We start from the raw sequence: 22,909 nt of genomic DNA on the forward strand, positions 1-22,909 counted from the left end.
GACCCAAGGGTGTACGGAAGCCATCTACACAATACATCGTGATGCACAGAAACATGGACGTCCGTCTGGAAAACGTCCGGCCATCGTTAACACTCGTATATCCTCCCGTTCAGTGGCTTGTCTTTTCCCTCTGTTGATGGTTTCCTTTGCTAAGTAAACACCTTTTAGTTTGACGGAGTCCTATTGGTTTATTTCTCGCTTGTTTCCCTTGCCTGAGGACGTAAATCGAAACAAATGTTGCCCGTGACAGTGTGTGAGAATTTACTACCATGTTTTCTTCTGGGATTTTTACAGTTACAAGTCTAACATTGAAGTCTTTAATCCATTTTGAGTTTATTCTCGTGTATGGTGTAAGAAGGTAGTTTAATTTCATTTTTTTCTACACGTAAATGTCCAATTTCCCCAACACCATGTATTAAATAGACTATCTTCATTCCGTTGTGTTTGTGCCTCTTCTGTCAAATAGTAATTGACCATAAAGGCATGGGCTTATTTCCGGGCTCTCTATTTGGTTCCATTGATCTAGCCACCTGTTTTTATGCCAGTCCCATGCTGTTTTGATGACTATGGCCTTGTAATATAGTTTAATATCAGGCAGCGTGATCCCTCCAACTTTGTTCTTCTTTCTCAAGATTGCTGTGGCTGTTTGGAGTCTCTTGCGGTTCCATATACATTTTTAGAATATTTGTTCTAACTCTGTGAAATGTGCCATTGGACTCTTGAAAGGAATTGCATTGAATTTGTAGATTGCCTTGGGTAGTATACACATTTTAATGATGTTAATTATTCCTATCCATGAACACAGTATGTGCTTTCACTTACTTGTATCTTCTTCAATTTCTTGCTTCCGTGTCTTATAATTTTTCTAGTATAGGTCTTTTACATGCTTGGTTAAATTGAGCCCTAGGTATTTTATTCTTTTTGAAGCAATTGCCAGTGGGATCATTTTCCTAGTTTCCCTTCCAATAGCTCATTATTGGTGTATAACAATGCAACTGGCTTCTGCATATTTATTTTGCATCCTGCTACTTTACTGAATTTATTTATCAGTTCTAGGAGTTTTTTGGTGGACTCCTTAGGGCTCTCTATATACAGTATCTCATTCTCTGCAGGTAATGACAGTTTTATTTCTTCCTTTCCAATTGGGATGCATCTTTCCCCCTCTTCTTGTGTGAGTGCTGTGGGTCGGACTCCCAGTCCTGTGTTGAATAAGAGAGGTGAAAGCAGACATTGCTGTCTTGTTCCCGACCATAAAGGACATGCTTGAAGTTTTTGCCCATGAGTATGATATTGGCTGTGGTTTGTCATGGATGGCCATTATTAGTTAAGGTATGAACCCTCTATTCCCACCCTCTAACCCCTTTGCTGAGGGATTTTATCATAAATTGGCACTAGATTTTATCAAGTGTTTTTTCTGCATCTATTGATACAATCATGTGGTTTTTCCTCCTTTGTTTTGTTTATGTGGTGAATCACATTTGTTGATTTGTGGGTGTTGTACCAACCTTGCATTCTCAGAATAAATCCCATTTGATTGTGGTGTATATTCTTTTTTTTTTAAAGATTTTATTTATTTATCTTTAGAGGGGAAGGGAAGAAGAGAAGGAGAGAAATATCAATGTATGGTTGCCTCTTGTGAATCCCCTGCTGGGAACTGGCCTGCAACCCAGGCATGTGCTCTGACTGGGAATCGAACCGAGATCCCTTGGCTCGCAGGCCCATGCTCAATCCACTGAGCTACACCAGCCAGGGCAATTCTTTTTAATGTATTGCTGGATCTGGTTTGCCAATGTTTTGTTGAAGATTTTAGCATCTATGTTTGTCAGGGTTGTTGACCTATAATTTTCTTTCTTTGTAGTGTCTTTATCTGGTTTTGGAATTAGGATCATGCTGGCCTCATAAAACGAGCTTGGGAGCCTTCCCTACCCTTGGATTTTTTGGAACAGTTTGAGAAGGACAGGTGCTAGTTCTCTGCGAATGTTTGTAAAATTCACCTGCGACACCATCCAGTCCAGGACTTTGGTTTGCTGGGACCTTTCTGATTGCTGCTTCAGTTTCACCAGCTGTCACCAGTCTATTCAGATTCTGTTTCTTCTTGATTCCATTTTGGAAGATTGTATGTTTCTAGGAACTTACCCAGGTCTCCCAGGTTGTCCAAGTTGTTGGCATGTAGTTGTTTGTATTATCTTCCCACAACCCTCTGTCCTTCTGCGGTGTCAGTTGTTACTCTCATTTCTGATTTCACGTCTCTGAGCCCTCCCTTTTTCTGGATGAGTCTGGTTATTACATAGCTTTTCAATGGATGAAGCAAACATAAAGAATAGCTACTCGCCAACTTATCTAACTAAGTAAAAACCTGTTGATCTTTCACTGACAGGACTTTAGATTGTCCTTGAATAACTAATGCCCTTTAAAATAGACGCCCCGGCTACGACGCCACCAGCCCCTCCCGAAGCCCCATCTGAAGCTGGCCGCGAGCTTCTGCAGGAAGGAAAGTGTGACAGCCTTCTTACAGTGGAGAGGCAGAGGCTGAGGCGTGCCGCTGCCTTTCAAAGTGCAGTTCAGGCCCTGGGTCTGCAATAGTCATTAAGGAAAAACATCTTAGAAGTGCAGTTTCCCTTGGATTACTGAATAAATCCAGGTCACATAGATGCCTGCTTTTAGACATAGTTCACTCACTTTAATTATGTGTCAGGCTTCCAGGAAAAACCTCAGTAACTACCAATCGGATTAAGAATTCTGCAGCGAGGGAAGCCCCTGTGCCCAGCACTGAGGCCTCGCATCGGCTGCTTTGAGATTTGGAATTAGAGGCTCAGGGGAAGAGCTTTGGTCTCGTCCCATAAAAAATGTGGGCCACCCGATGGCATTTCCTGCCACTTGGTCATTAAAAATGTGGGTTGCTGGGGATGTGGTCATTTTAGGCAACCCTGGGGTGAGCGCTTCCTCAGGGACATAAGCATCTAAGCGCTATGTTGCAGCCCTGAAACTGACATGATAGTGTATGGCAACTGTAACTGAAAAGCAAACTGAAAAAAACAAGGGGCCCAGCCATGGAGAGAGCCAGACACTGGGCATATGGTGTTTGTTTCGTCACTTTCTTCTCCCTCTCCAGATGGCGTCCGGCACAGGGTGAAGTTTCTTGTTCAAGTGAAATAACAGGATCCAAAGAAATAGTGGGGAGACGAACAAACAAGTCATTCCAAGAACACACACACTAGCGCGCCACAGCTGCTGTGAAGAGTTTAGGTCTAAGCTTCGCATCAGAGGAGGCACCACCGTGGAGTGATTAACACAGGATTTATTCTCAGCTGAATGACTGACTGGGAGACCCTGTACCTTACTGAACCTCTGCAATATCAGCTGTTCAGTACAATGGAGTGACGATAACACCTGTGACAGTGTCACCATGAGGACTGAATGCTGTAATAGAACATAAAGCACTTTGGACAGTGTCTGACTCCGTGGTCAGCGAACCGTAGTCATCATCATCATCGTCAAGATTTGGCACAGCAGTCCGCAGGCAACTCTCCTTGCTGCCTTAATCCCTGTACATAAAACCTCTTGATTGAAATCGGAGGAAACATTGTCACGTTAACTGCGACCTGTAGAGGGGCAGTGGAACATCCCCTGGGAGCTGGTGAAAAGTGCAGATCGCAGGCTCCTCCCCAGACCAAGCGAATCATAGCGTGCACTTGAACAAGAACCCCGGGCACACTGCCGGCACATTAAAGTAGGAAAAGCAAATGGGCCAGTACGTGATCTGAACCTCTAACGCCTCGTCTGGCAACACAGATGTCTCCAATTGAAGGCAAATTCAGCTTCAATTGTGTGGCGATGTTAAATAACGTGGCACACCACACTCCAAATAAACAGTCAGTCGATCGTGGTTGAAAGTTGTTTCTGCATGTGGACTTAAGGAGGTGTTGACATGCCTGAATTTTAGACTTTGTCACCAGGACGGAAAACAGGCCAGCTCTGCAGTCAGTCCTCTGGCTCCTAAGCCGTTCCCACTGACTGCAGCGATGGAGGTCACAGAGGCCATTTGACCGTGCCACCAGCTTGGGCACAGGGCCCCAGAGTCCTGCTTCTTTCACCCCAAACTCTGTCCGGCCTCACACCTGGCCTTTGATCACATGGTAAAGAAACCTGTCCCGAACATTCCAAATGTTGTCATTCTGTGCAGGAATCAACTAACCTAGTACGAAAACAGAACAGAGCAAAGGAAGGCACTGTTGGACATATTCACCAAATCTTTTCCCCAGAAACGGTCTCATTTTTTCGAAGGCGTTTTATACCGACTCAGACCAGGCCCATTTCCTGGATGTATAAAACGCGATGATTCACCACACCACAGCACTCTCCCTGCAGACTTCCACTCTGGTTAGCAGAAGCATCCTTTTAGAAAAAAGAGGTTTTTTGTTGCTTGTGATTCACCTCTACTTTGAGGCTGTGGGTCCCTCATAAAATTTGGTTTCTCTTGTAATAATTTCCGTTTTTATATATCACGATTGAAAACACATTAAAAAAATCCCTAAAAGCCCATCTCTTCAATGATGTTAAAAGTCTACCTGACATTTCAAATTTGGAAGAAAGATTAGAGAGGGCGAGGCAGGAACGTCCCCTGCCGCAGGGACTGACTACTCAAGGCCATCACCGACCCCCCTCGTACCAGGAGGTGCAACGGTGAGGTAGTGGGGCCTCTGGCGGAGATCTTCTCCCAGAGGCCTCGTCTCACGTAATGAACCGTCGTCCCCGCTAAGCTGAAGGCTCCGGAGTGTTCGATCTTCCAGTCACTGTTGATGGACTGCTTTCCGGCGTCTCGCAGCGCTGGAGAGGGTCAGAAAGGTGAGAGTTCGTCAGTAGGCAGCAATCAACACCCACTTTGCACAGCTTCGTTAGAAGCATTTCCCTCACTTCGGAACAAACGGGTCAACTTCCTGTCCCAAGACGGCGGGGGGGATGGGGGATGGGGGGTGGGGGGATGGGGGGGTGGGGGGGCTGGAAATCACAGCAATGCCACAGGTGTTTATAATGTACTGCATGTAAAGTGTATGTTTCAGATAAAATCCTAAACATATCTATTTGTAGATTTATGAAGTGTAAATATTAATGTTACCCTCTATAAATGGTTATACTTCAGGTAATGCTAAATTGATTAAAAATAATGATTTTTCCTAAAAGGTAAAGTATTTCATTTTATTTCTCTTCAAGTCTATTAAATATTTTGAGTAATTATTTTGGCTGGTATAATTCCATTTTCTTCTTGTATTTCAACATATATTCAGGGCACAATTATAAAGAAATATTTTTGGAAAAATCTCTAATAAAAATGCCTGGAAAAACTTTCTAAAATATAACATATAACTAAATTATTTTTAAAGTTCAGTCATATAAAATTTGTTTTTTAGTTACAGATTTAGGTTTTTAAATTGCTGGCATATATACTATCTTATTTTGTGCTTTTATTTTTCCTGTGGGATTTTTTTTTGCTGAAAATATTTGTTATTTTTCCCTACTTTGTTTTCTATTGTTTTTAAATTTTTATTTTAAAAATTACATTTGGTTCTCTAAGTGTGTTTAGTCAATTTATATCTATTCTTATTTTTAAATACCTCTTATATTTAAACATATTGATGATCTAGTTTTATATTTTCTACATATGAGACAAATACGTCATGTTCTTCTTGCCCTTATTTTTACTGTCTTGTGTGTAGTGTCTATTTCCTTTTATGCTTTTTAACCATTTTTTTCACTATAACATTACATTTGTTGAACCTTATAGACTTCCTCTGAGGCCTGGTTTGAAGGTGCATTACTTCAGAAGAAGCTGCCTTCGCCTGTGCCAACCACCTTGGTAACCTCATTAAAAACCCTCCTTGGGTTTCGGACTTCACAGGGTAACAGTGCTGCAAATGCACGTGAAGGTGCGAAATCTTCAGGGAAGCTGATCTCTACCTCTGCCCAGCCCCGAAGTCAGCATCTCGCTTCTCTCGCCCTTTAGGTGCAGTGCACTTCCCCTCCCTCCTCTCTGAGCTCTGAGTCGTCCCGGGTCCCACTCTGTCTCCTCGCACAGTCTCTGCTCTGCAGAGGTCTTGGGCTTTGTGTTCTGCCCACAGTGTCACCAGGATTCAGGGTAAGTGCGGCTTCAGGTGGCCTAATACTCTGGCTTCCCGGTGCTTTCATTTTGGCGTGTGAGGATTCCTTCACCACTTTCCAGTTTGGAGGTCAATTTGAAAAGTGTTCTTTCCCCTTTTCGTATTTTGCTCAACACTTTTCATTGTTTTCAGTAAGAAGGTTTACCATAGGGCCGTGTATGCTGAACTGCAGGCAAGGTAGGTTGGCCCACACGACCTTTTTCAGATCTTTAAAAACCATAAGCTGTAATGACTTTGTCAGGATGTAACTGTGGTCTGTGGCAGGCAGGCAGACAGACAGGAGCAGAGCAAGGACGGCAGGCCAGGTGCAGAAGGTCACCAGGGCCCAAAGCCCTGGGTGCCTAGCAACTGGGAAAACAAGGATTAGGGTTGAGACCTCCTGACCTTTCATACCACTGGTCATGTGGTTTGGACCCTCCCCTGGCCTCTTCTCCCCTGGCATGACGTTAATCACGTGGGCTAGGCCCCCTTAGAGAGGGAAGCAACGAGGAGGCTGGAGAACAGCCCTTCAGCAGTGAGGCCCCAGGACGATGAGGTTCACGCCCGCATCAAATGCATCCAGGTCTCGGCCGTGTTCCGGGTCCAGGCCCAGAAAAGCAGCGAAAACAGACAAATGACATCATGGCTGACAATGAGCCCCTGCCCGGGCTCTGACAAATCAGTGGAGACTGACCCTGAAAGGACACACCTGGAAAGCCGATGAATATTCTACTGATATTCTATTGAGAACCTCCCCTGCGACCTTCCCTAATATCTCCACCCTTAAAAGCCCTTAGGCTTTTAAGGGAGTCTCCCTTAGGGATCCAGGGCTCTCCACCTGTGCCTTTCTCCTCCTCTCCTGTTTCCTCACTCCCCCCACCGTGGCTACCTTTCTCCAAGGGCCCTTCTTTCGCCTCTGTTTCCTGAGCCCATTCCTCCCACTGCTCACTCCTTCCACCTCTGTGACTTTCTACAGAAACTTTCTCTTACAGTTTGAGTTGTGGCTCTGAATTCCTTCCCAGCCAGAACTCAAGGACGGAGGCTGCTGAACCGAGGTTGGGCCTGACCCCACCTGTCCTACACCTGGCGCTGTTCTCGCCGCTGCCAATAGGTCTGTGTGACCTGCTCTATTCCCCATTTTAGGCTTTTGGATAAATTATTAACATTTAAAAATAATAAAACCACCATCTTCAGAAAAGCAGATAATTGCATATGGAAATGCAATTCAGAGAGTAATAAAGAATAATTGTACTGGGAGGAAATTAAATGTGTTCTGTGAGATAATACACAGCCTGACACAGAAAAACTGATTTGTTAATGGATGACCAGGTTCTCAGGGTAAGAGCAATTGTCCTTGTTCCTAATGCTCTTTCAGATGAAGGTTTTCGGTGACTTCCTTCCAGTGCCCAAAGGGACTTTTTGGGAATGTGGTTTGTGGCATGTGTTCTCTGCCTAGACAATGGCAACAACCCCCCATCACAGGCTTAGTCTAGGATTTTAGTGCTGTCATTCCTTCTTTTTCCCTCCAGATTTCCCCCTCATCCCCTGTCCTCGCTCAGTGAACACCATCAGCACCTGCCCAGTCGTTTAAGCCAGAAACCTAGACGCCATCCTTGAATCTTCGCGGTCGGTCCATCCTCACACGCACCTTCCAACAAGGTTCACCAGTTCAGCTCCTCCAGAGGCCCCAGAAGCCACTGGGGTGCTCCCGTCCCCCCAGCCCCGACTGGTTAGGAGCTGGTCTCTGTGCTCGGTCCTGCACACTCCCTCTCATCCCCCAGGGTCACTGGGTGGTAACTGTGTTCCCTCACTCAAGCAAACAGGGAAATGTGGTGGGCTCTCGAATAACCATGGCAATGCACTAGTATCTCCAACCTTGATTCAATCTCTGGACCAGTGTTCAGGACATGGAGGGCCACCGATGCCACTTCCTGACACAGGCAAAAGACCTGGTGACTTAGGCCTGAGCCTCAAACTAAGCGCAAGGAAAAGTGACCGTCAGGCCAGCAATGAACACGGACACGTGACTCCATTTCCAAAGCGAATGGTCTTTTCTTTTTCTTTTTTTTAAAGATTTTATTTATTTTTTAGAGAGGGGAAGGGAGGAAGAAACAGAGGGAGAGAAATATCGATTGGTTTCCTCTTATATGCCCCCACCTGGGGGGCACCTGGCCCGAAACCCAGGCCTGTGCCCTGATGGGGAGTCAAACCTGCAACCTTGCGGTTTACAGGACTGCGCTCCAACCAACTGAGCTGCACCAGCCAGGGCGGCGAATGGTCTTCTAATGACAGAAAGTGATGGGAGATTCCTGTTCAGGGGTTTGCATCAGGAGAGAAGACGGATGGGGTCTGGCTGACGCGGAGGCAGTGATAGGAGACACAGCCATCTCCTGACTTGTATTCTGCTGAATTAGTTCTATGCACTTGACCGTGGTAGTTAAGAGAAGGGGGGGGAGGAGGGATTTGGGGGGAGGTTCAGGGAACATTTGGTCATACAGGACACGTACTTTAACATCGCAAGCGTTACATGGAAGGCAATGATTAAACAAGAAAATGTGAAACTGGGGCCGCAGGGACCAGGTGCTGTGGCCGCACAGCTTGGGTTTGAATCCAGGGTCACACCTTTTCAGATGTGTGACCTTGGAAAAGAAACCTAAACTCTGCTCCTTTATTCTCTGATTTAAAAAATCAGGAAATTAGTGGCCCATACTTCATAGAATTGCAGTGAGAACTTATTTAATGGGCATATTCAATGTGCTGGCTCACAGTGATCACTATTCAAATGTGAACCTTCTTTCCTTAAACAAAATTCCCTCAAAAATCTTTATTACTTCCTGTGTGCCACACTCCGATTTAGTTAGCTGCAGATAACAGCTCTGAGCAGAAGGCCCCCTGCCTTCAAGACCTGACGATGGAGAGACAGACAGTATAAAAGCATGTGAACCGAAAGGACAGATCGCGCAGGGGTAAGGGCTGTACAGGAACAAAGCAGGGCGGCGTCACAGGGAGTGGCCTGGTTAGGGTCACAGTGCCTGTGGAAAGAAAGTGACAGGCATGAGGACTGACAGGACGCGCTGACGTATCAGAGCAGTGAAGAGAGATCAAGGGGACTCCTGGAGAGAAATGAGCGACGGTGGTGGGATGAGTAACGTCCCCCGCAATCAATACGCCCATGTCCTAAAGGACAGGTATTGTACAAGGTATCTTCTCCGACCGCAATGGGATGAAGTTAGACATCAGTATCAGAATGAAAACTGAAGAATTCACAAATTCACGGAATCTGAAACAACATACTCAAATGACCAGTGGATCAAAGAAGAAGGCACAGGGAAATTAGAACATATCTTGAAACAAATGGAAACGCAAACACAGCGACCCGAGGTGACGGGACGCAGGGATCGCAGCGCCACAGAGGAAGGTAACACCTACCAACAGCGACCAAGAAGCGCGAGCTCCAACTAACACGCCTCTTCAGGAGCCTATAAAAGCTGCCAGGAGGAAGAAAATAGCAAAGATCACAGCAGGGGTACATGAAATAAGGAAGAGAAAAATTATTGGGAAATCAATAAAACCAGAAGTTGGGATCAACACAATTGACAAACCTTTAAGCTAGATGGATTAAGGAAAAAAAGAGAGACAATTATAAAATCAGAAATGAATGTGGGAATATTAAAACTGATGCCACAGAAATAAAGAGGACTGTACAAAACTACTATGAACAATTTTATGCTAATAAATTGGATATGAAATGAACAAATTTCTATAAACACAAAATCTACCAAGACTGAACTATGAAGAAACAGAAATTCTAAATATACCTAATAAGTAGTAAGCAGACTGAATCAGTAATCAAAAATATCCCAACCAAGAAAAGCCCTGGACTTTATGGCTTCTTTGGTAAATTCTAGCAAACATTTAAAGAACTAACATTAGCCTTAGTTGGTGTGGCTCAGGGCACTGAGCACGGGCCTGCGAGCCGAAAGTTCTTCGGTTCGATTCCCAGTCAGGGCACATGCCGGGGTCGGGGGTCAGGTCCCCAGCTGGGGGTGTATGAGAGGCAACCAGTGGGTGTTTCTCTCCCTTTCTTTCTCCCTCCCTTCCCCTCTCTGTCAAAATAAATAAATAACATCTAAAACAAACGCAAATAAAATAAAGAAGACCTAATACCCATCCTCAAATTTTCAAAGGCACTGAAGGGGCAGAAATACTTCCTTACTCTCTAGGAGGCCAGTGTTTTCCTGAGGCCAAAAGTCAGGAAAAACAAAGTCAGACAAAAACAAAACAAACAAACAGAAACAGAACAACAGACTCATTTCCCTTATGCACACTGACATAAAAATCCTCATCAAAATACTAGAAAACCAAATTTAGGAGCACGAAAAGTGTCCAGATCAGAAACAAGGGAAATGATTTGTGTTCACAGATGACATGATCTCATATGGAGAAAATCCTACAGCTTTACACCGCCCCAAACTGTTAGAATGAATCAATGAATTCAGCAAAGTAGCAGGGTACAAAGTCAACACACAAAAAGCAGTTGCATTTCTATACATTAAAAATGAACAACCAGAAAGCGAAATCAAGAAAATGATTCTGTTTACAATAGCATCAAAAAGGAAAAACATACTTGGGAATGCCTTAATCAGGGAGGCGAAAGACTCGGACAACAAAAACTAAAAAAACATCGCTGAAAGAAATTGAAGGAGACATAAATGGAAACACATTCCAGGTTCATGGATTGTAAGACTTAATATCGTTAAGATGTTAATATTATCCAAAGTAACCTACGAATTCAATGCAGTCCTTATCAAATTCTCTATGCCCTCCTTCTTTTTCACGAGTAAAAAAAAACTGTTCTAAACTTCATACAGAATCTCAAGTGACATTGATAGACAAAATGATCTGGAAAAAGAACAGAGCTGGAGACTCTCGCTTCCTGATTTCCAAACTTACTAGAAAGCTACACTCACCAAAACAGCGTGCCACGGGCATGAGAGCAGACAGACACCAGGGAAGCCGAATGGAGACTCCACAAAGAAAGCCTTGCCCAGCGATTTTTGAGGCGGGCCCCAGGGTCCCTCAGTGGAGAGAGCACGGTCTTTCCAACATCGGTGCTGCGGGAACTGGGTGAATGCACTCAGGGAGGTGCAGCAGGACCTTTAGCTAACGCCGCACACAGACATTAACTCCAAAGGGACCAAAGAGCTGAATGTAAGACCTCAAACTATGAAACTCCTAGAAGAAAACAGAAGGGAAAAGCTACACTGACGTTAAATTCATCAGTGCTCGCATATGGCACCAAGGCTGCAGGGAGTAAAAGGTAAGTACGTGAATGGAACTTCCTGAAAATTAAAAATAATTGCATACACACAAACTTTTGTGCATCAAAAGACAGTATTAACAGGATAAAACCCCACAGAATGGGAGAAAATGTCTGTAAATAACACATTTGATAAGGGATTCAGAGCCAGGACACACAGAGAACTTCTAAAACTCACCAACAACAATGGACAACCACCACAACAAACAAGCTACTCCAAAAACGGAAGAAAGAGCCCTGGCTGGTGCAGCTCAGTGGATTGAGTGTGGGCCTACAAACCACAAAAATGGGAGAATGACTAACGTAGACATATTTCCAAACAATATGTGCAAATGGCCAGCGGAGACACACAAAGAGACGCTCAGCATCTGTAACTGTTAGAGAAACGCCAATCAGAACCATGTCGAGGTATCGCTCCACACCCAGGGAGATGGCCAAGACCCCTGTGAGCCGGGACCAACGTCCGTGGCGAGGACACAAAGAAACAGGGCCCCTTGCACCTTGCTGGCGGGAATGGAAAATGGTGTCGGGCAGTTTCTCCAAGCAATTAAAATAGAATTGCCATGCGTCTCAGCAATTCTCCTTCTGGGCGCATGCTCAGAAGAATGAAAAGCAGGGTCTTGAAGAAACACTTGTTCACCCCCGTCCACGGCAGCATTATCACCAGCAGCCAAATAGGGGAAGCGGTCCAGGTGTCCGTGCACGAAGGGATGGATAAGCAAAACGCCATAGGTATACAAACAGAGGAGGGTTATTCAGCCTTGAAAATGAAGAGAGTTCTGACACACTGCACGGCGTGGATCCGTTCTGAGGACACTCCTCTGAGTGACACACACGCTAGTCACAAACAGGCCGTTAGTGTACGGCCCCACATGTGCGGGGTGTCACACACAGGCAGCTACTGCACGACCCCACGTGTGTGGGGTGTGTGGAGCGGTGAAATGCAGAGACAGAACGCATACTGGTGGTTAGCGGGGGTGGGAGGGAGATGGGAAGTGGCCGTGGAATGGTTTTCTCAGACAGACCAACTTCTGGAGATGGACAGTGGCGGTGGTCACACAACAAAGTGAATGGACTCACTGCCCAGGGGCTGAATACTTGCCGCAGCTCAGACGGCAAATTGTATGTGCAGTTAGCACAACTCTCAAGAAAATGTTAGTGAGGGGAGAGAACACATCCACGCCTGAATCCTCGTAACCTAGGGTGCTACCTCATCTGGCAAACCAACCAACCAGCCAACCAACCAACCCACTGTGCAGAACTGACTAGATGGGGAGATTATCCTGGCTCATCCAGATGGGCCCGCAGGCCATCCACGTGCACGCCTGTAAGAGTGGGGAGGGGTCTGAACACAGCAGAGATGACAAGGTGGTGACACTTGGGAGGCAGACATGGGAATGACGGGTCACAAGCCAAAGGACGCTGGTAGCCACCAGGCGCTAGAAACGCAAGGAACGGATGCTCCCCGGGCCCCCGAGAGAGAATGGCTTCGCAGCCACCTTGAATTTGGGTCCACCGAAGCTGATGATGGCCTCCAGAACGGGAAGAGAACAGACTTGCTTTTTGAAGCCTACGAGTTTGTGGTAATTGTTACAGAAGTCATAAACCAGGAATAGGGTGACATTTACCACAGTGGAGAAAACCAAAGGAGAAAGAGGTTTGGGCATGGGATGGAAATAAAATTTTGATTTAAACTTACTGTTTCTGAGGTACATCGGAGAAATTTGATGATTGGCATCGGATAGACGTGGGAAGCCATGGAGCTAGATGTGGTTCCCTAGGGAGCCAGAACGGCAGCGAGGAGAGCGGGCCCTGGCCGGAGCGCAGGACATGAACACATTTGGAACCGTGGGCAGGTTGGGAACCCTACACACAGACCGGGAAGGGGCTCCCGATGGGGTGGGGGCCTCAGGTCTCAGAAGCCAAAAGAGGAGAGTAGTTAACGAACTGGGGAAAGGTCAACCGTTTTTAATGCATTTTATTAGGTTGAATGTCACGGGACCATGGGGCTGTCACTATGGATGGAGGGCACTTGCTGACCTTGACCCAGGCAGTTAATGCAGAGAGGAGACAGAAACCCGACTGGGGTGGCTGAGGGGCCTGGGGAGGGAGGAATGAGAGAGGGCGTGGAGACTTCCGTTTGTAAAACTGGCTTGTGTCTTTCTTCAGGTTCTTAAAATCATAGCGTGATGTAGAGCTTTGCAGAACTCGAGACACCTCTGCTGAGACATCGGAATTCCTCTGCAGCTTAGGGGGAAACACGTCCCCCAGAGCAGCAGCCCAGCGACTGCTACTGAACGGACCTTCTGAAATTGTCTCCAGTTTGCACAGTGTCTCCAAACACCGGGTACTAGAGCTTCAATCTGAATTTTGACATCGGGGATCATTTATTTGCACTTAAAATGCACTTTAAAACCATAGAACATAAAAGCTGATGAACTGTAAATATCAGTAATAATAGACTAATGGATGGGTCCTATGACAAAGGATTTATTGTACCTTTCCTCAACTCTTCCTGCTCCTAGAAAGCAAACCCTAATAATAAGAAAAATAATTCAATCCAAGTGGAGACCACTTTCAGTACTGTAGAGCACAAAATCTCATGTAATATTGGATTTTTTAAAATCATGGACAAAGTGTTTCCCTACTGCGTCATCAATTCTTTTGTGAGAAAGAATAATGGGGACATTATTTTGTTAAGAAAGAAAACATGAAGGCTTTCTTTAAAGATATTACAAATACAGTGTTTACATTTGGGGGGAGTGCTGTGTTTTTGCCAGACCTAATCACAGTAGGTCCGCCCACCTGCGATGCTGCGGTCACAAAGATCACTTCATATGACCTCGTTTCAAATTTGTGTGTAGAAAACAATGTGTTTTGACAATTTAGTATTTTCTTTCATATATTTAAAAGTCATGAATTGGCCTAATTAAAATAACAGATACAATTTTTTCCACAAGCAATAATTCAAATTTTTAAATAATGTCTACCTAGATAAGGCAAGAGAGAGCTTTGTTTTCCATGAAAAGATTAAGTCCTTTCAGTTTGTAGAAACTTTTTAAAGACTCCCACATGATTTCCTAGTTCTAAAATAATCATATATACCCATATACATATGCATTTACATATGCAATAGATATACCTATGTGTATATACAGGAAATAAATATATTTATAAAATATATACTTTATATAAATAGACACATGTGAAATAAAACATATCCACATGCTCCAAAGAGTCATTTTTTTTTTTAACATGGACTAACACGTGGAAGTGATTTCTACCCCTTCCACACACAGACAACCAGATGGCTTCTGCTCCCGGGGAGTCCCTGGAAAGAAACTTCTACTCGATATGACAAGAGGTGCTCCCTGGGAAATCCACACATGTAACTAGAAACAGACCCACGCCCTTGTGGTCAGCACACTCTCGGTGCAGGGAGGGGCTCGTACTGGGTCGGCCCTGTGTCTGCAGGGCAGGTTACCTAGGTAGCTGTGCGCCGGCTTTTCCTCCACGACTTTGATCCTTCGGGCCCCGGTGGGTATCACCAGCACTTCCACGTAACCTGTAAGAGCCAGGAAGGCAGGCAGTAAATCTCGAGTTCTTAGGAGGTGCCTTTTTCTTAGTTGACTTGCCCTTTCTTCTTGGGATTTTGGTTTTGGGTATGGTATTTCAAATACCTACAGGAAGGAAAAAACCTTAGGTACAAAAACTATCATAATTTCACGTGAAGAAGTTTCTTGGAAAGACATTAAGTCCACAGCATGATCAAGGGCAGACAGACAATTGCATTTTATGTCAAAAGCCCACTGATATCTTAGGAATTGGAGAAGAGAAAAAGCACCACGAGACAGCCCGTCTGGAGACACATGGGTCTTGGAACAGAGCAAGTAATCTCCAAGTCTGCTCAAGGAACTCCTTTCAGTCACAATGCGTGGGGAAGGAGAGTCAGCTGGCGGGATGGCCTCTGGAGCAGCTGAGCCCAAGGCCAAGACCAAGGCCGTGCACTCCCTGAGCAGACGAACAAAGGGTTTGAAACTGGGTGTCTAGACAGGGAAGCGTAAGGCCACACAAAGCAATCCAGTGTCACCTGGGGAGGCGTCCAAGTTTTAGGAATAGAAAGCTTGACGTGAACCAAGATGGTAAGGTAACAGGCGATGAAAGAAAGGGCATGCAGAAAACGTCAAAATCAAGACTTCACTCAGTGCAGAATGTATAGGTGCTTACTCTTTGGGCTGAGTAGTTATGCTTTAAAATTATATGAAAATAATTGTGAACATTCTTCTTAGTATATATGTATAGCTCCAAATATCTGATAGAGGTCTAATTTCAAAGCTACTTTTAAAACAGCACAATAGTTCATCACTGCATTGTCTGCTGTTGATTAATTATTCAAATTCCTGAAACCGGTTCAATTATTTGGTGTATGCCAGATGGTAGCATATACCCCACCTGGTGGTGGTGGCTGGAATTATGCTTTTAGAATCATAATTTCCATTAGCCAGCGCTGTTTATTCAGCGCGACCATTTTTAGGACTAACAAGCCATACGAGCACCATCATTTTGTTCCACGAACCAGCGGGCAGCAATGGAGAGAGAAACACGTGCTTACTGCCTGTCTGTACACAGAAGTAAGGTGAGGAGGTCTGCACACTCAGTGGGCTCGTGACAGAATTGAAAAGACGAGGCAGAAACACCTGACATAAATGAGTTGTCCAAAACTTCAAAAATGATGTTTAAAAGATCATACACAAAATGATATGGCTGACTCCCGGCTAAGGAATATAAACCATGTCGTTTAAACTGTTCCCCTCTCATGGTCACATCACCACTCAAAAGGTTGGCTGCTATTTTTAACTCACAGAAGTGGGATTTATTTCCCCTTTTTCCCTTGTAAATGGTTCTATACATTACTCATGTTTGAGAAACCCTGGCATCGGCCAGAATCGCTATGAGTCAGAGGAGAGAACCGTTTTTACAGTCAAGGGAAGCTTTGGGGAGAAGCATCCAGATGGCCTGTCTGTGAAGAGTGGGTGGGCCGTGGATGGACGCAGTGGGGGATGAGCCCAGAGAACGGAAAGGAAAGGAGGGGAGTGAGTGGTACCCGTAGCAGCACATGGGTAATGTAATTCTGACAGAACAAGATGTAAGAAGATGGCTCCCCTAAAGAGAGTTTTAACGTGTGCCCAGGACACGGCATCGATCAGTGCGCAGCCACAGAACTTTGTGGAGCGAGGAGCTGGGTCATCAGACGCCAGCCGGCTGGAGAGGCTTCCCCTGACAGTAGGATGCAGGAAGGCCAGCCATGCAGCTGTGGGTAGCTGCGTCAGGAGGCTACTGTGAAAACCCGGGAAGGCATCGTGCAGGGAAGAAATGTGAACCTGAGAACCGACCGAAAGAGGGGAAACAAACCCTGAACTTCGTGGTTCCCGATGGGAGAGGGAGTCCAGTGCCTACAGGAGCACGGGGGTCAAGCTGGAGTGAGGATCTGATGAACTGGGCCCTGGAATCTGTATTTTATAAAAATGGCGTAGCACAGGTGTGCGAATACCCAGCGACAGCGTGGAGGCCTCTGGAGCTCCAGAGAAAGGCCAGGCCACGGCAGCGCCTTCGGGAGGCAACTCGACAGAGGCAGCCACTCCGCCACGAGAGCGAGTGGAGACAGCCGAGAGGGAAGCGGAGAACTCCACCTCGCTGACCGTCATAGATTTTAACAGAGGTTCAACACAGACCAGGAGCGAATTAGAGAAGGAATGATCCCGAGAAGAAGGGGCTCTGGCTATTTGGGTGCAATGGGACCTTGTGGATCGGAATACCCCAAGAAATGGGTTAGCTGGCCTGCCAGAAGCAGTGGAGACACCAAAGAGAGAGTGTCCCAATAGAGAGATGACTGCTAGTCTCAGCGCATCCAGCCAGCTGTTCGGAGATGTCGAATCTCAGGGTGTTATAAAAGAATCTCATAGTGTTACAAATCTCAGGGTGTTACAAAAGAACGCGAGACAGGGAAGAGTAGGGGTCGTGGCTGGAAGCTCTGCTTGTATCTGGAGCACCGTTCTGCTGTCCCATGGGAATGGCCTGCAGGATAGCTGGGTTAACCTGGCTTTAAAGAAGAGAGGGGGGAAATATTGAGCAAAGACATTTGAAGAGTGATAGCCAAGGACCGGAGCCCTCGATATTTTTCTGTCAATAAGCATTTTGGCACAATGGAGACTGTGCATTTTTTTTTGAAGAATACAAGGTGGCTGCCACTGAGTTTAGAGGCTGGAATGAAGCCTGCCATACCAAAGCTGTCAGCCGCACCCTCAGCTCCGACAGCCTGCTTTGTGCGCAGGAGCGTGCCATCCTGCTCCACGGCCAGGGACCTGCCGCCAACCGGCCATCGGAAAGTGCCGGCAGCAACCATCACTATCACGGCAGCGACAACGAAAATGCCACGTTGGGAGCAACCTCCTGCGCTAATCACTATTATAGGGGATTTACATAAATTCTTACATTTAATCAGAATGATAACACCCAGGGGTACATATTATACTTCTCACATAACAGATGAGAAAATAAATGTGGGGGGGTGGGACACCCCTTTTCCAAGACTGCACAGTCAGTAAGCAACTGACCCAGGCTTTGAACTTGGATCTGTCGGATTCCACTCTGCATGCCCCGTGCCCAGCCGTGACCCACTGCTGCTGTGCTGTAAAAGAAGCGTGTGATACTCTGACTCCCCTCCTCTCACGGGCAAAACACAAACACAAAGCTGAATCGGTATCATTGTCTCTTATACTTAGAAGAGAACATTTATGCCCATCTTCTCCTTAATGGAAGTGGGTCACTCTACAGTTCCACATCTGGCCTTTTCCACACAGTTCACCTCAAAAAATCCCTTAAAAAATTATCTCCTGGCTAGGTAAGTTACAACAAAAGACATGACAAATGCACAAGAAAAAAAAAAAACCAACCTCTACTTAAGTTTGTTTGCCAGCTCCAACAAAAACGCCTCGGCAAACCCTACATAGAGCAGAGGGACCACAAACACGCACATGCGTCTGCACGTGTGTGCCTCACGAGGATCATCGGGTAGCACGGCCAACTGGACCAAACGGGGCGCCGCTCCTGCATGAGATTCTAGGAAGTCCAGAAACTACACGGACAAAATCGTCTCGAGAGAGATGAGTACAACATTCCTAAAGACACAAGTCGATGAAGCCCGTGACATAATCAAGGACTTACGAAGACTTTGGGGGTTTTATTTTTAAAGTTCTTACGGAGGCCATGTTTCACTATGGATTTAATCAATGCACAGTCATGAATCACACATGTTTATCATGGAGAATGTGGATGGAACAAAGATAGCCATGGCATTTTTTTCACCAAGACTGAAACCTAGTGGGGAAGACCAATTTGAATGCACAGTTACACGTGTGATCGGAGCTGCCATACGGGTGCAAATACGGGAAACGGCACTAAAGCAGCTGTCAGTGGCAGGAGGGGGAGGCCGTGTAGGAGCACAGCCCTGTGTGAGTGACACCTGGACAGGGGTCTAAGGGACGGTCAGGAATTCACGGGCAAGGCTCAGAGGAAGCTAACAGAGGGTGTGTGTGAGTGCCGTGCACGGGAGGGAGTGCAGGCAGCTGGAGCATCTGGAAGGAATCTGGTAGCTGCAGCTCAGAGAAGGAAGAGGGGCCTCGATGAGAGACGATGCCGGAGGGGCAGGCAGGGACAGCCTCGGGCAGGGCTGTTTCGACCGTCCAGTTAGGAATTTCTCGTCTCTTCCCTGGGAGCAACGTGAAGCCCGCACAGAGTTCCAGAAGGAAGTAGTGTCGTTAGTCTGGTAATTCCAGTCCCTTAGGCATCTCAGACGTTTTCCAAGTAACAGATGTCATTCATATAACTTACCCATATCAAACAAACAAATGAACCAAAGTAGACACTTTACTGTAGGTTGCCTACTAAACAAACAACCTTTAGAGTAGGCATCTGGGGTCACTGCAGTCAGAATGGCCGACAGCACTAGCTTGTTAACTGGCCCTTCTCTTCTTCGGCCTGGTGGGAAAACCCAGAGTTGCTACAAGGAGAGGAGCCAGCGTTGAGTTTGCCTCCACACTCTCCAGCGACTGGCGCCCACGCATACGAAGTGCGCCAGAATGCCCTTCACCAACTCCAGTCTCTCTAAATCTGCAAGCTCTCAGACCGCATACGCACTCCTGCACTATAAACCCTCCGGCCGTCACAACCCGGCTGAAGGCGTACTATAATCACACTTCGGAGCTGAACGTCCGGGAGCCTGCTGCAGCTCCCCACGGCTTTCCTGGATGAGTTCCCGCAGGGCGTGACGGGTGGGACCTGCCACCCGGTCTCACCGCGTTGGGGGCTGAGGTGCTGACCTGCAGCTTACCCTGCGCCTTGGTTATTTTTAAGCTCCAAAATCTTCAGGCTCACTTATCTTTCATTCTGCTGGGGCCTGGCAAATGCCTACTTTCACCTTCAGAGGGCTGTGCCTAAGGTTCTTCCCTGAAGGGTTCATCTACCTGGAATAAATGCAGTTTTCCTGGTGACTTGAATACAAATAGCTTGTTTCTTGTATTAAAACTAATAACATATTTTAGTCTCAGGGTTGGGTTTTTTTTCCGTATTTGACCAAGAAAGAAATGTAAAATGAATAAAGCTGACGTATGTAATATCCACAAACTAAAGATGATAAAGATATAATCACAAACACTAAGGTAGTTCAATAGGCAGGTGTCTGGGTGAGGCCCTGAGGCAAACACAGAAATGCCTGCTCCCCCCAGGAAGCCTGAGGGCCTGCGTACACAGCGCTTTCTCTTCCTAAAGCAGATTTGTGGGTGCGGTTACATTTCAGCACAGATGCCACTTTGGGGGGTGGATCACTGTAAAACTCGCACTACACGGATCACTCATGTTCGTGTCAACCTCACGGCCCCTGGGTAGAGCACCGAGAGGTGAGGAAACAAGAACAGGGGGTGATGTCCCACCACGAATCCATCTGCAACCTCACCCCACGCCTCCACCCCCCTCCTTACTGTCCCCCCCACACCACACGCCAAACACACTCTGTTTCCAAAAACGGATTCCTTTCACATGTAGTAGAGACATTAAGAGAAAATGGAAAGCAGAAAGCCTGAAGGCTAATACTCTGAACGGTTGTTTGGGGCTGCGGGGCAGAGTCACTGTCGGGGGACAGCATTGCTCCCAGCACTGGACAGGACGAGGCCTGCGGAAACCGGGCAACACTTGCCAGTGCAAATTAGATTAACCCCCTGCTCCCACTTGTTAAATGCACAACAGATGGCTTTGTATTTTCATCCTTGGGAAGTGGGCTTGTTGGGACTTCTGGCTCGTGTCACATGTGTCGTGTGTCATGGTGAACAATCATTCATGGCCTGTCACAGAGTCTTTAATAGCCTCCAAACCATGACCAACGCCCACGCTAGCCCCAAAGATGGCTCCCACCCTTACTTCTGGGAAAATGGAACTACGGTTACCTGTTCCTCTGGTGTGATTGAACTCTCCTTTAACGACTCGGCAGGACTTCCCATTGCCGTTGCACACGCCGCAGTGGTCCTCCCTGGCCAGAGACCCCAGCAGGCCGTCGCAGCCCACCTTCTGTAACGAGAGCGCGGCGCGGGCCGCACGCACGGTGAGCGCGCTTCGCTTCCTTCTTCCCACGTGGGACTTGGGACAAACCGAGTCCCTACAGACTGGAGGCATCTAATTGACCCACTAGTAAAATGCCATAGTTTCTGGTGCCAACCAGTCCAGCAAGCTCCCGTCACATAACCTACAGTGACCAGAGAGTAGAACAGTGATGAGAACACTTTTCTTACATTAAAATGAAATGATATCCTAAAGCAGTTTGGTAAAATACTACTGAGGGAAATTTACACAAGTTCCACAGGCAATGGCATTTCTATTAAATACAACACAATCAATCCAATGCATTCTATTCCGTCCAGAACAGATACACCTCATTACACAGGTGGCTTCACGTCAAAGATGGTAGAAAAGCAAATGCCACCTGTTAGATATTGACTTTGTGAAGACCGAATGTGGATGTTTATTTTCACCCCAGTCTGTGAATGGACTTCTAGCCCCGTCTCTCTGGCATCCAGCCCACGGATGGGACAGCTACTGGCACCCCAGGGGGCTGCGAGAAAAGGCAAATGGCGGGGGTTCACGTTCACACGCTCCAGGGGGCAACTGCGTTAACACGAATTTCCCAAGATCCCATGGCTGACACTTTCCTGGTGGACAACACTGGCCTCCCAGTGACGTGCAGAAAACCCAGCCCTAGTTCGCAAAGCTGTGCACACTCGTGCCAGAAACAAATAGAATTGCACAATGGTCCCTAAGTAGGGGTTTCAAGGGAGACTGGTGACATACCCCTGTGTACGTTACAATCACTTCAGAGGGGTTTCTGAACTATCGACAAAACAGAAACAAAAACGGGGTTCGGGGCAGCGCTTGGTGTTGGTGGTGATGCGGTGAGGGAGGGGGGCCGATTGAGCGCAGCTGTGGGATAGATGTCCTGAGAGCAAAGGGGCCGTGGACGCGGCACACCAGGGCATCGCTCGCTCTGTCCAGGGGGCGTCCGCTTCAGGAGGTGGACAGAGCCACGCGGTAGGGGAGGGGTCGTGATCAGCAAATCAGAGCTTGTTTGGGGGAACCACAGGGAATGTCTCTGGGAGAAAGAGGCGGCCCCCACCGGAAACTCTCACATGCAGAGAACTGGGAAATGTTCACGGGGGAGGGGGGCAGCGTGAAAAGACCTGGAGTCCTCCAGTAGGAAGAAACCTCCCTTTCATGAGCAAATGAGAAAAAATGTGGAGTCTGGAGTGACTGGCCAGGCGGAAGCAGGTTTCCTGCTCTACCCCCAGCATCCAGCTTGTTCCCTGGTGGGTACAATACACACAATATACAGTAGTTAAAAATTGGGTAAATTAGTACCTAGTAATTTCTGTTTTTTTTTTCTAGCCATTGTAACTGGGATATTACAAGTGTGTAAGCCTAAAATAAAAGTCAGGGGTAGACATCATGCTGTGGCCTAATAATCATGTAGTTTTTAAAACAAGAATCAAGTGCCCTGGCTGGTGTAGCTCAGTGGATTGAGCACAGGCCTGCGAAGCAAAGGATCGCAGTTTGATTCCCAGTCAGGGCACATGCCTGGGTTGCAGGCCAGTTCCCAGTGGGGGACACACGAGAGGCAACTGATATTGCTCTCCCTCTCTCTTTACCTTCCCCTCTAAAGATAAATAAATAAAATCTTAAAAAATAAAAATAAGAATCAAGAATTTCATACTTTGTCATTGGAGGCCTCAGGTATCCATACTTCACAAAGCTCACTCACGTAAGTCCAAGAGTTGAGGAAGGACACCTCTGACAAGGTGACGCTGTGTGGCTGGTGGCAGGGACCTAGGGTACCACGGGTGTGTGGGAGGTGGAG

General features: G+C 46.6%; 1 protein-coding gene across 1 annotated transcript in view; it reads right to left on the reverse strand.

The window, feature by feature from the left end:
• ADAMTS19 (ADAM metallopeptidase with thrombospondin type 1 motif 19) overlaps positions 1 to 22,909 on the reverse strand; it is a 218,639-nt gene that overhangs the window by 39,570 nt on the left and 156,160 nt on the right. Inside the window, exons 15-17 of the mRNA XM_037064401.1 lie at positions 20,952 to 21,072; positions 14,939 to 15,019; positions 4,670 to 4,827 (exon numbers count right to left, since the gene is read on the reverse strand). Of these exons, the coding sequence (XP_036920296.1) occupies positions 4,670 to 4,827; positions 14,939 to 15,019; positions 20,952 to 21,072 (360 nt within the window). The remainder of the gene's footprint in view (positions 1 to 4,669; positions 4,828 to 14,938; positions 15,020 to 20,951; positions 21,073 to 22,909) is intronic.

Source organism: Sturnira hondurensis, unplaced genomic scaffold, assembly GCF_014824575.4.
Source record: "Sturnira hondurensis isolate 20B ecotype Veracruz unplaced genomic scaffold, ASM1482457v3 Scaffold0015262, whole genome shotgun sequence".
NCBI classification, from domain to species: domain Eukaryota; kingdom Metazoa; phylum Chordata; class Mammalia; order Chiroptera; family Phyllostomidae; genus Sturnira; species Sturnira hondurensis.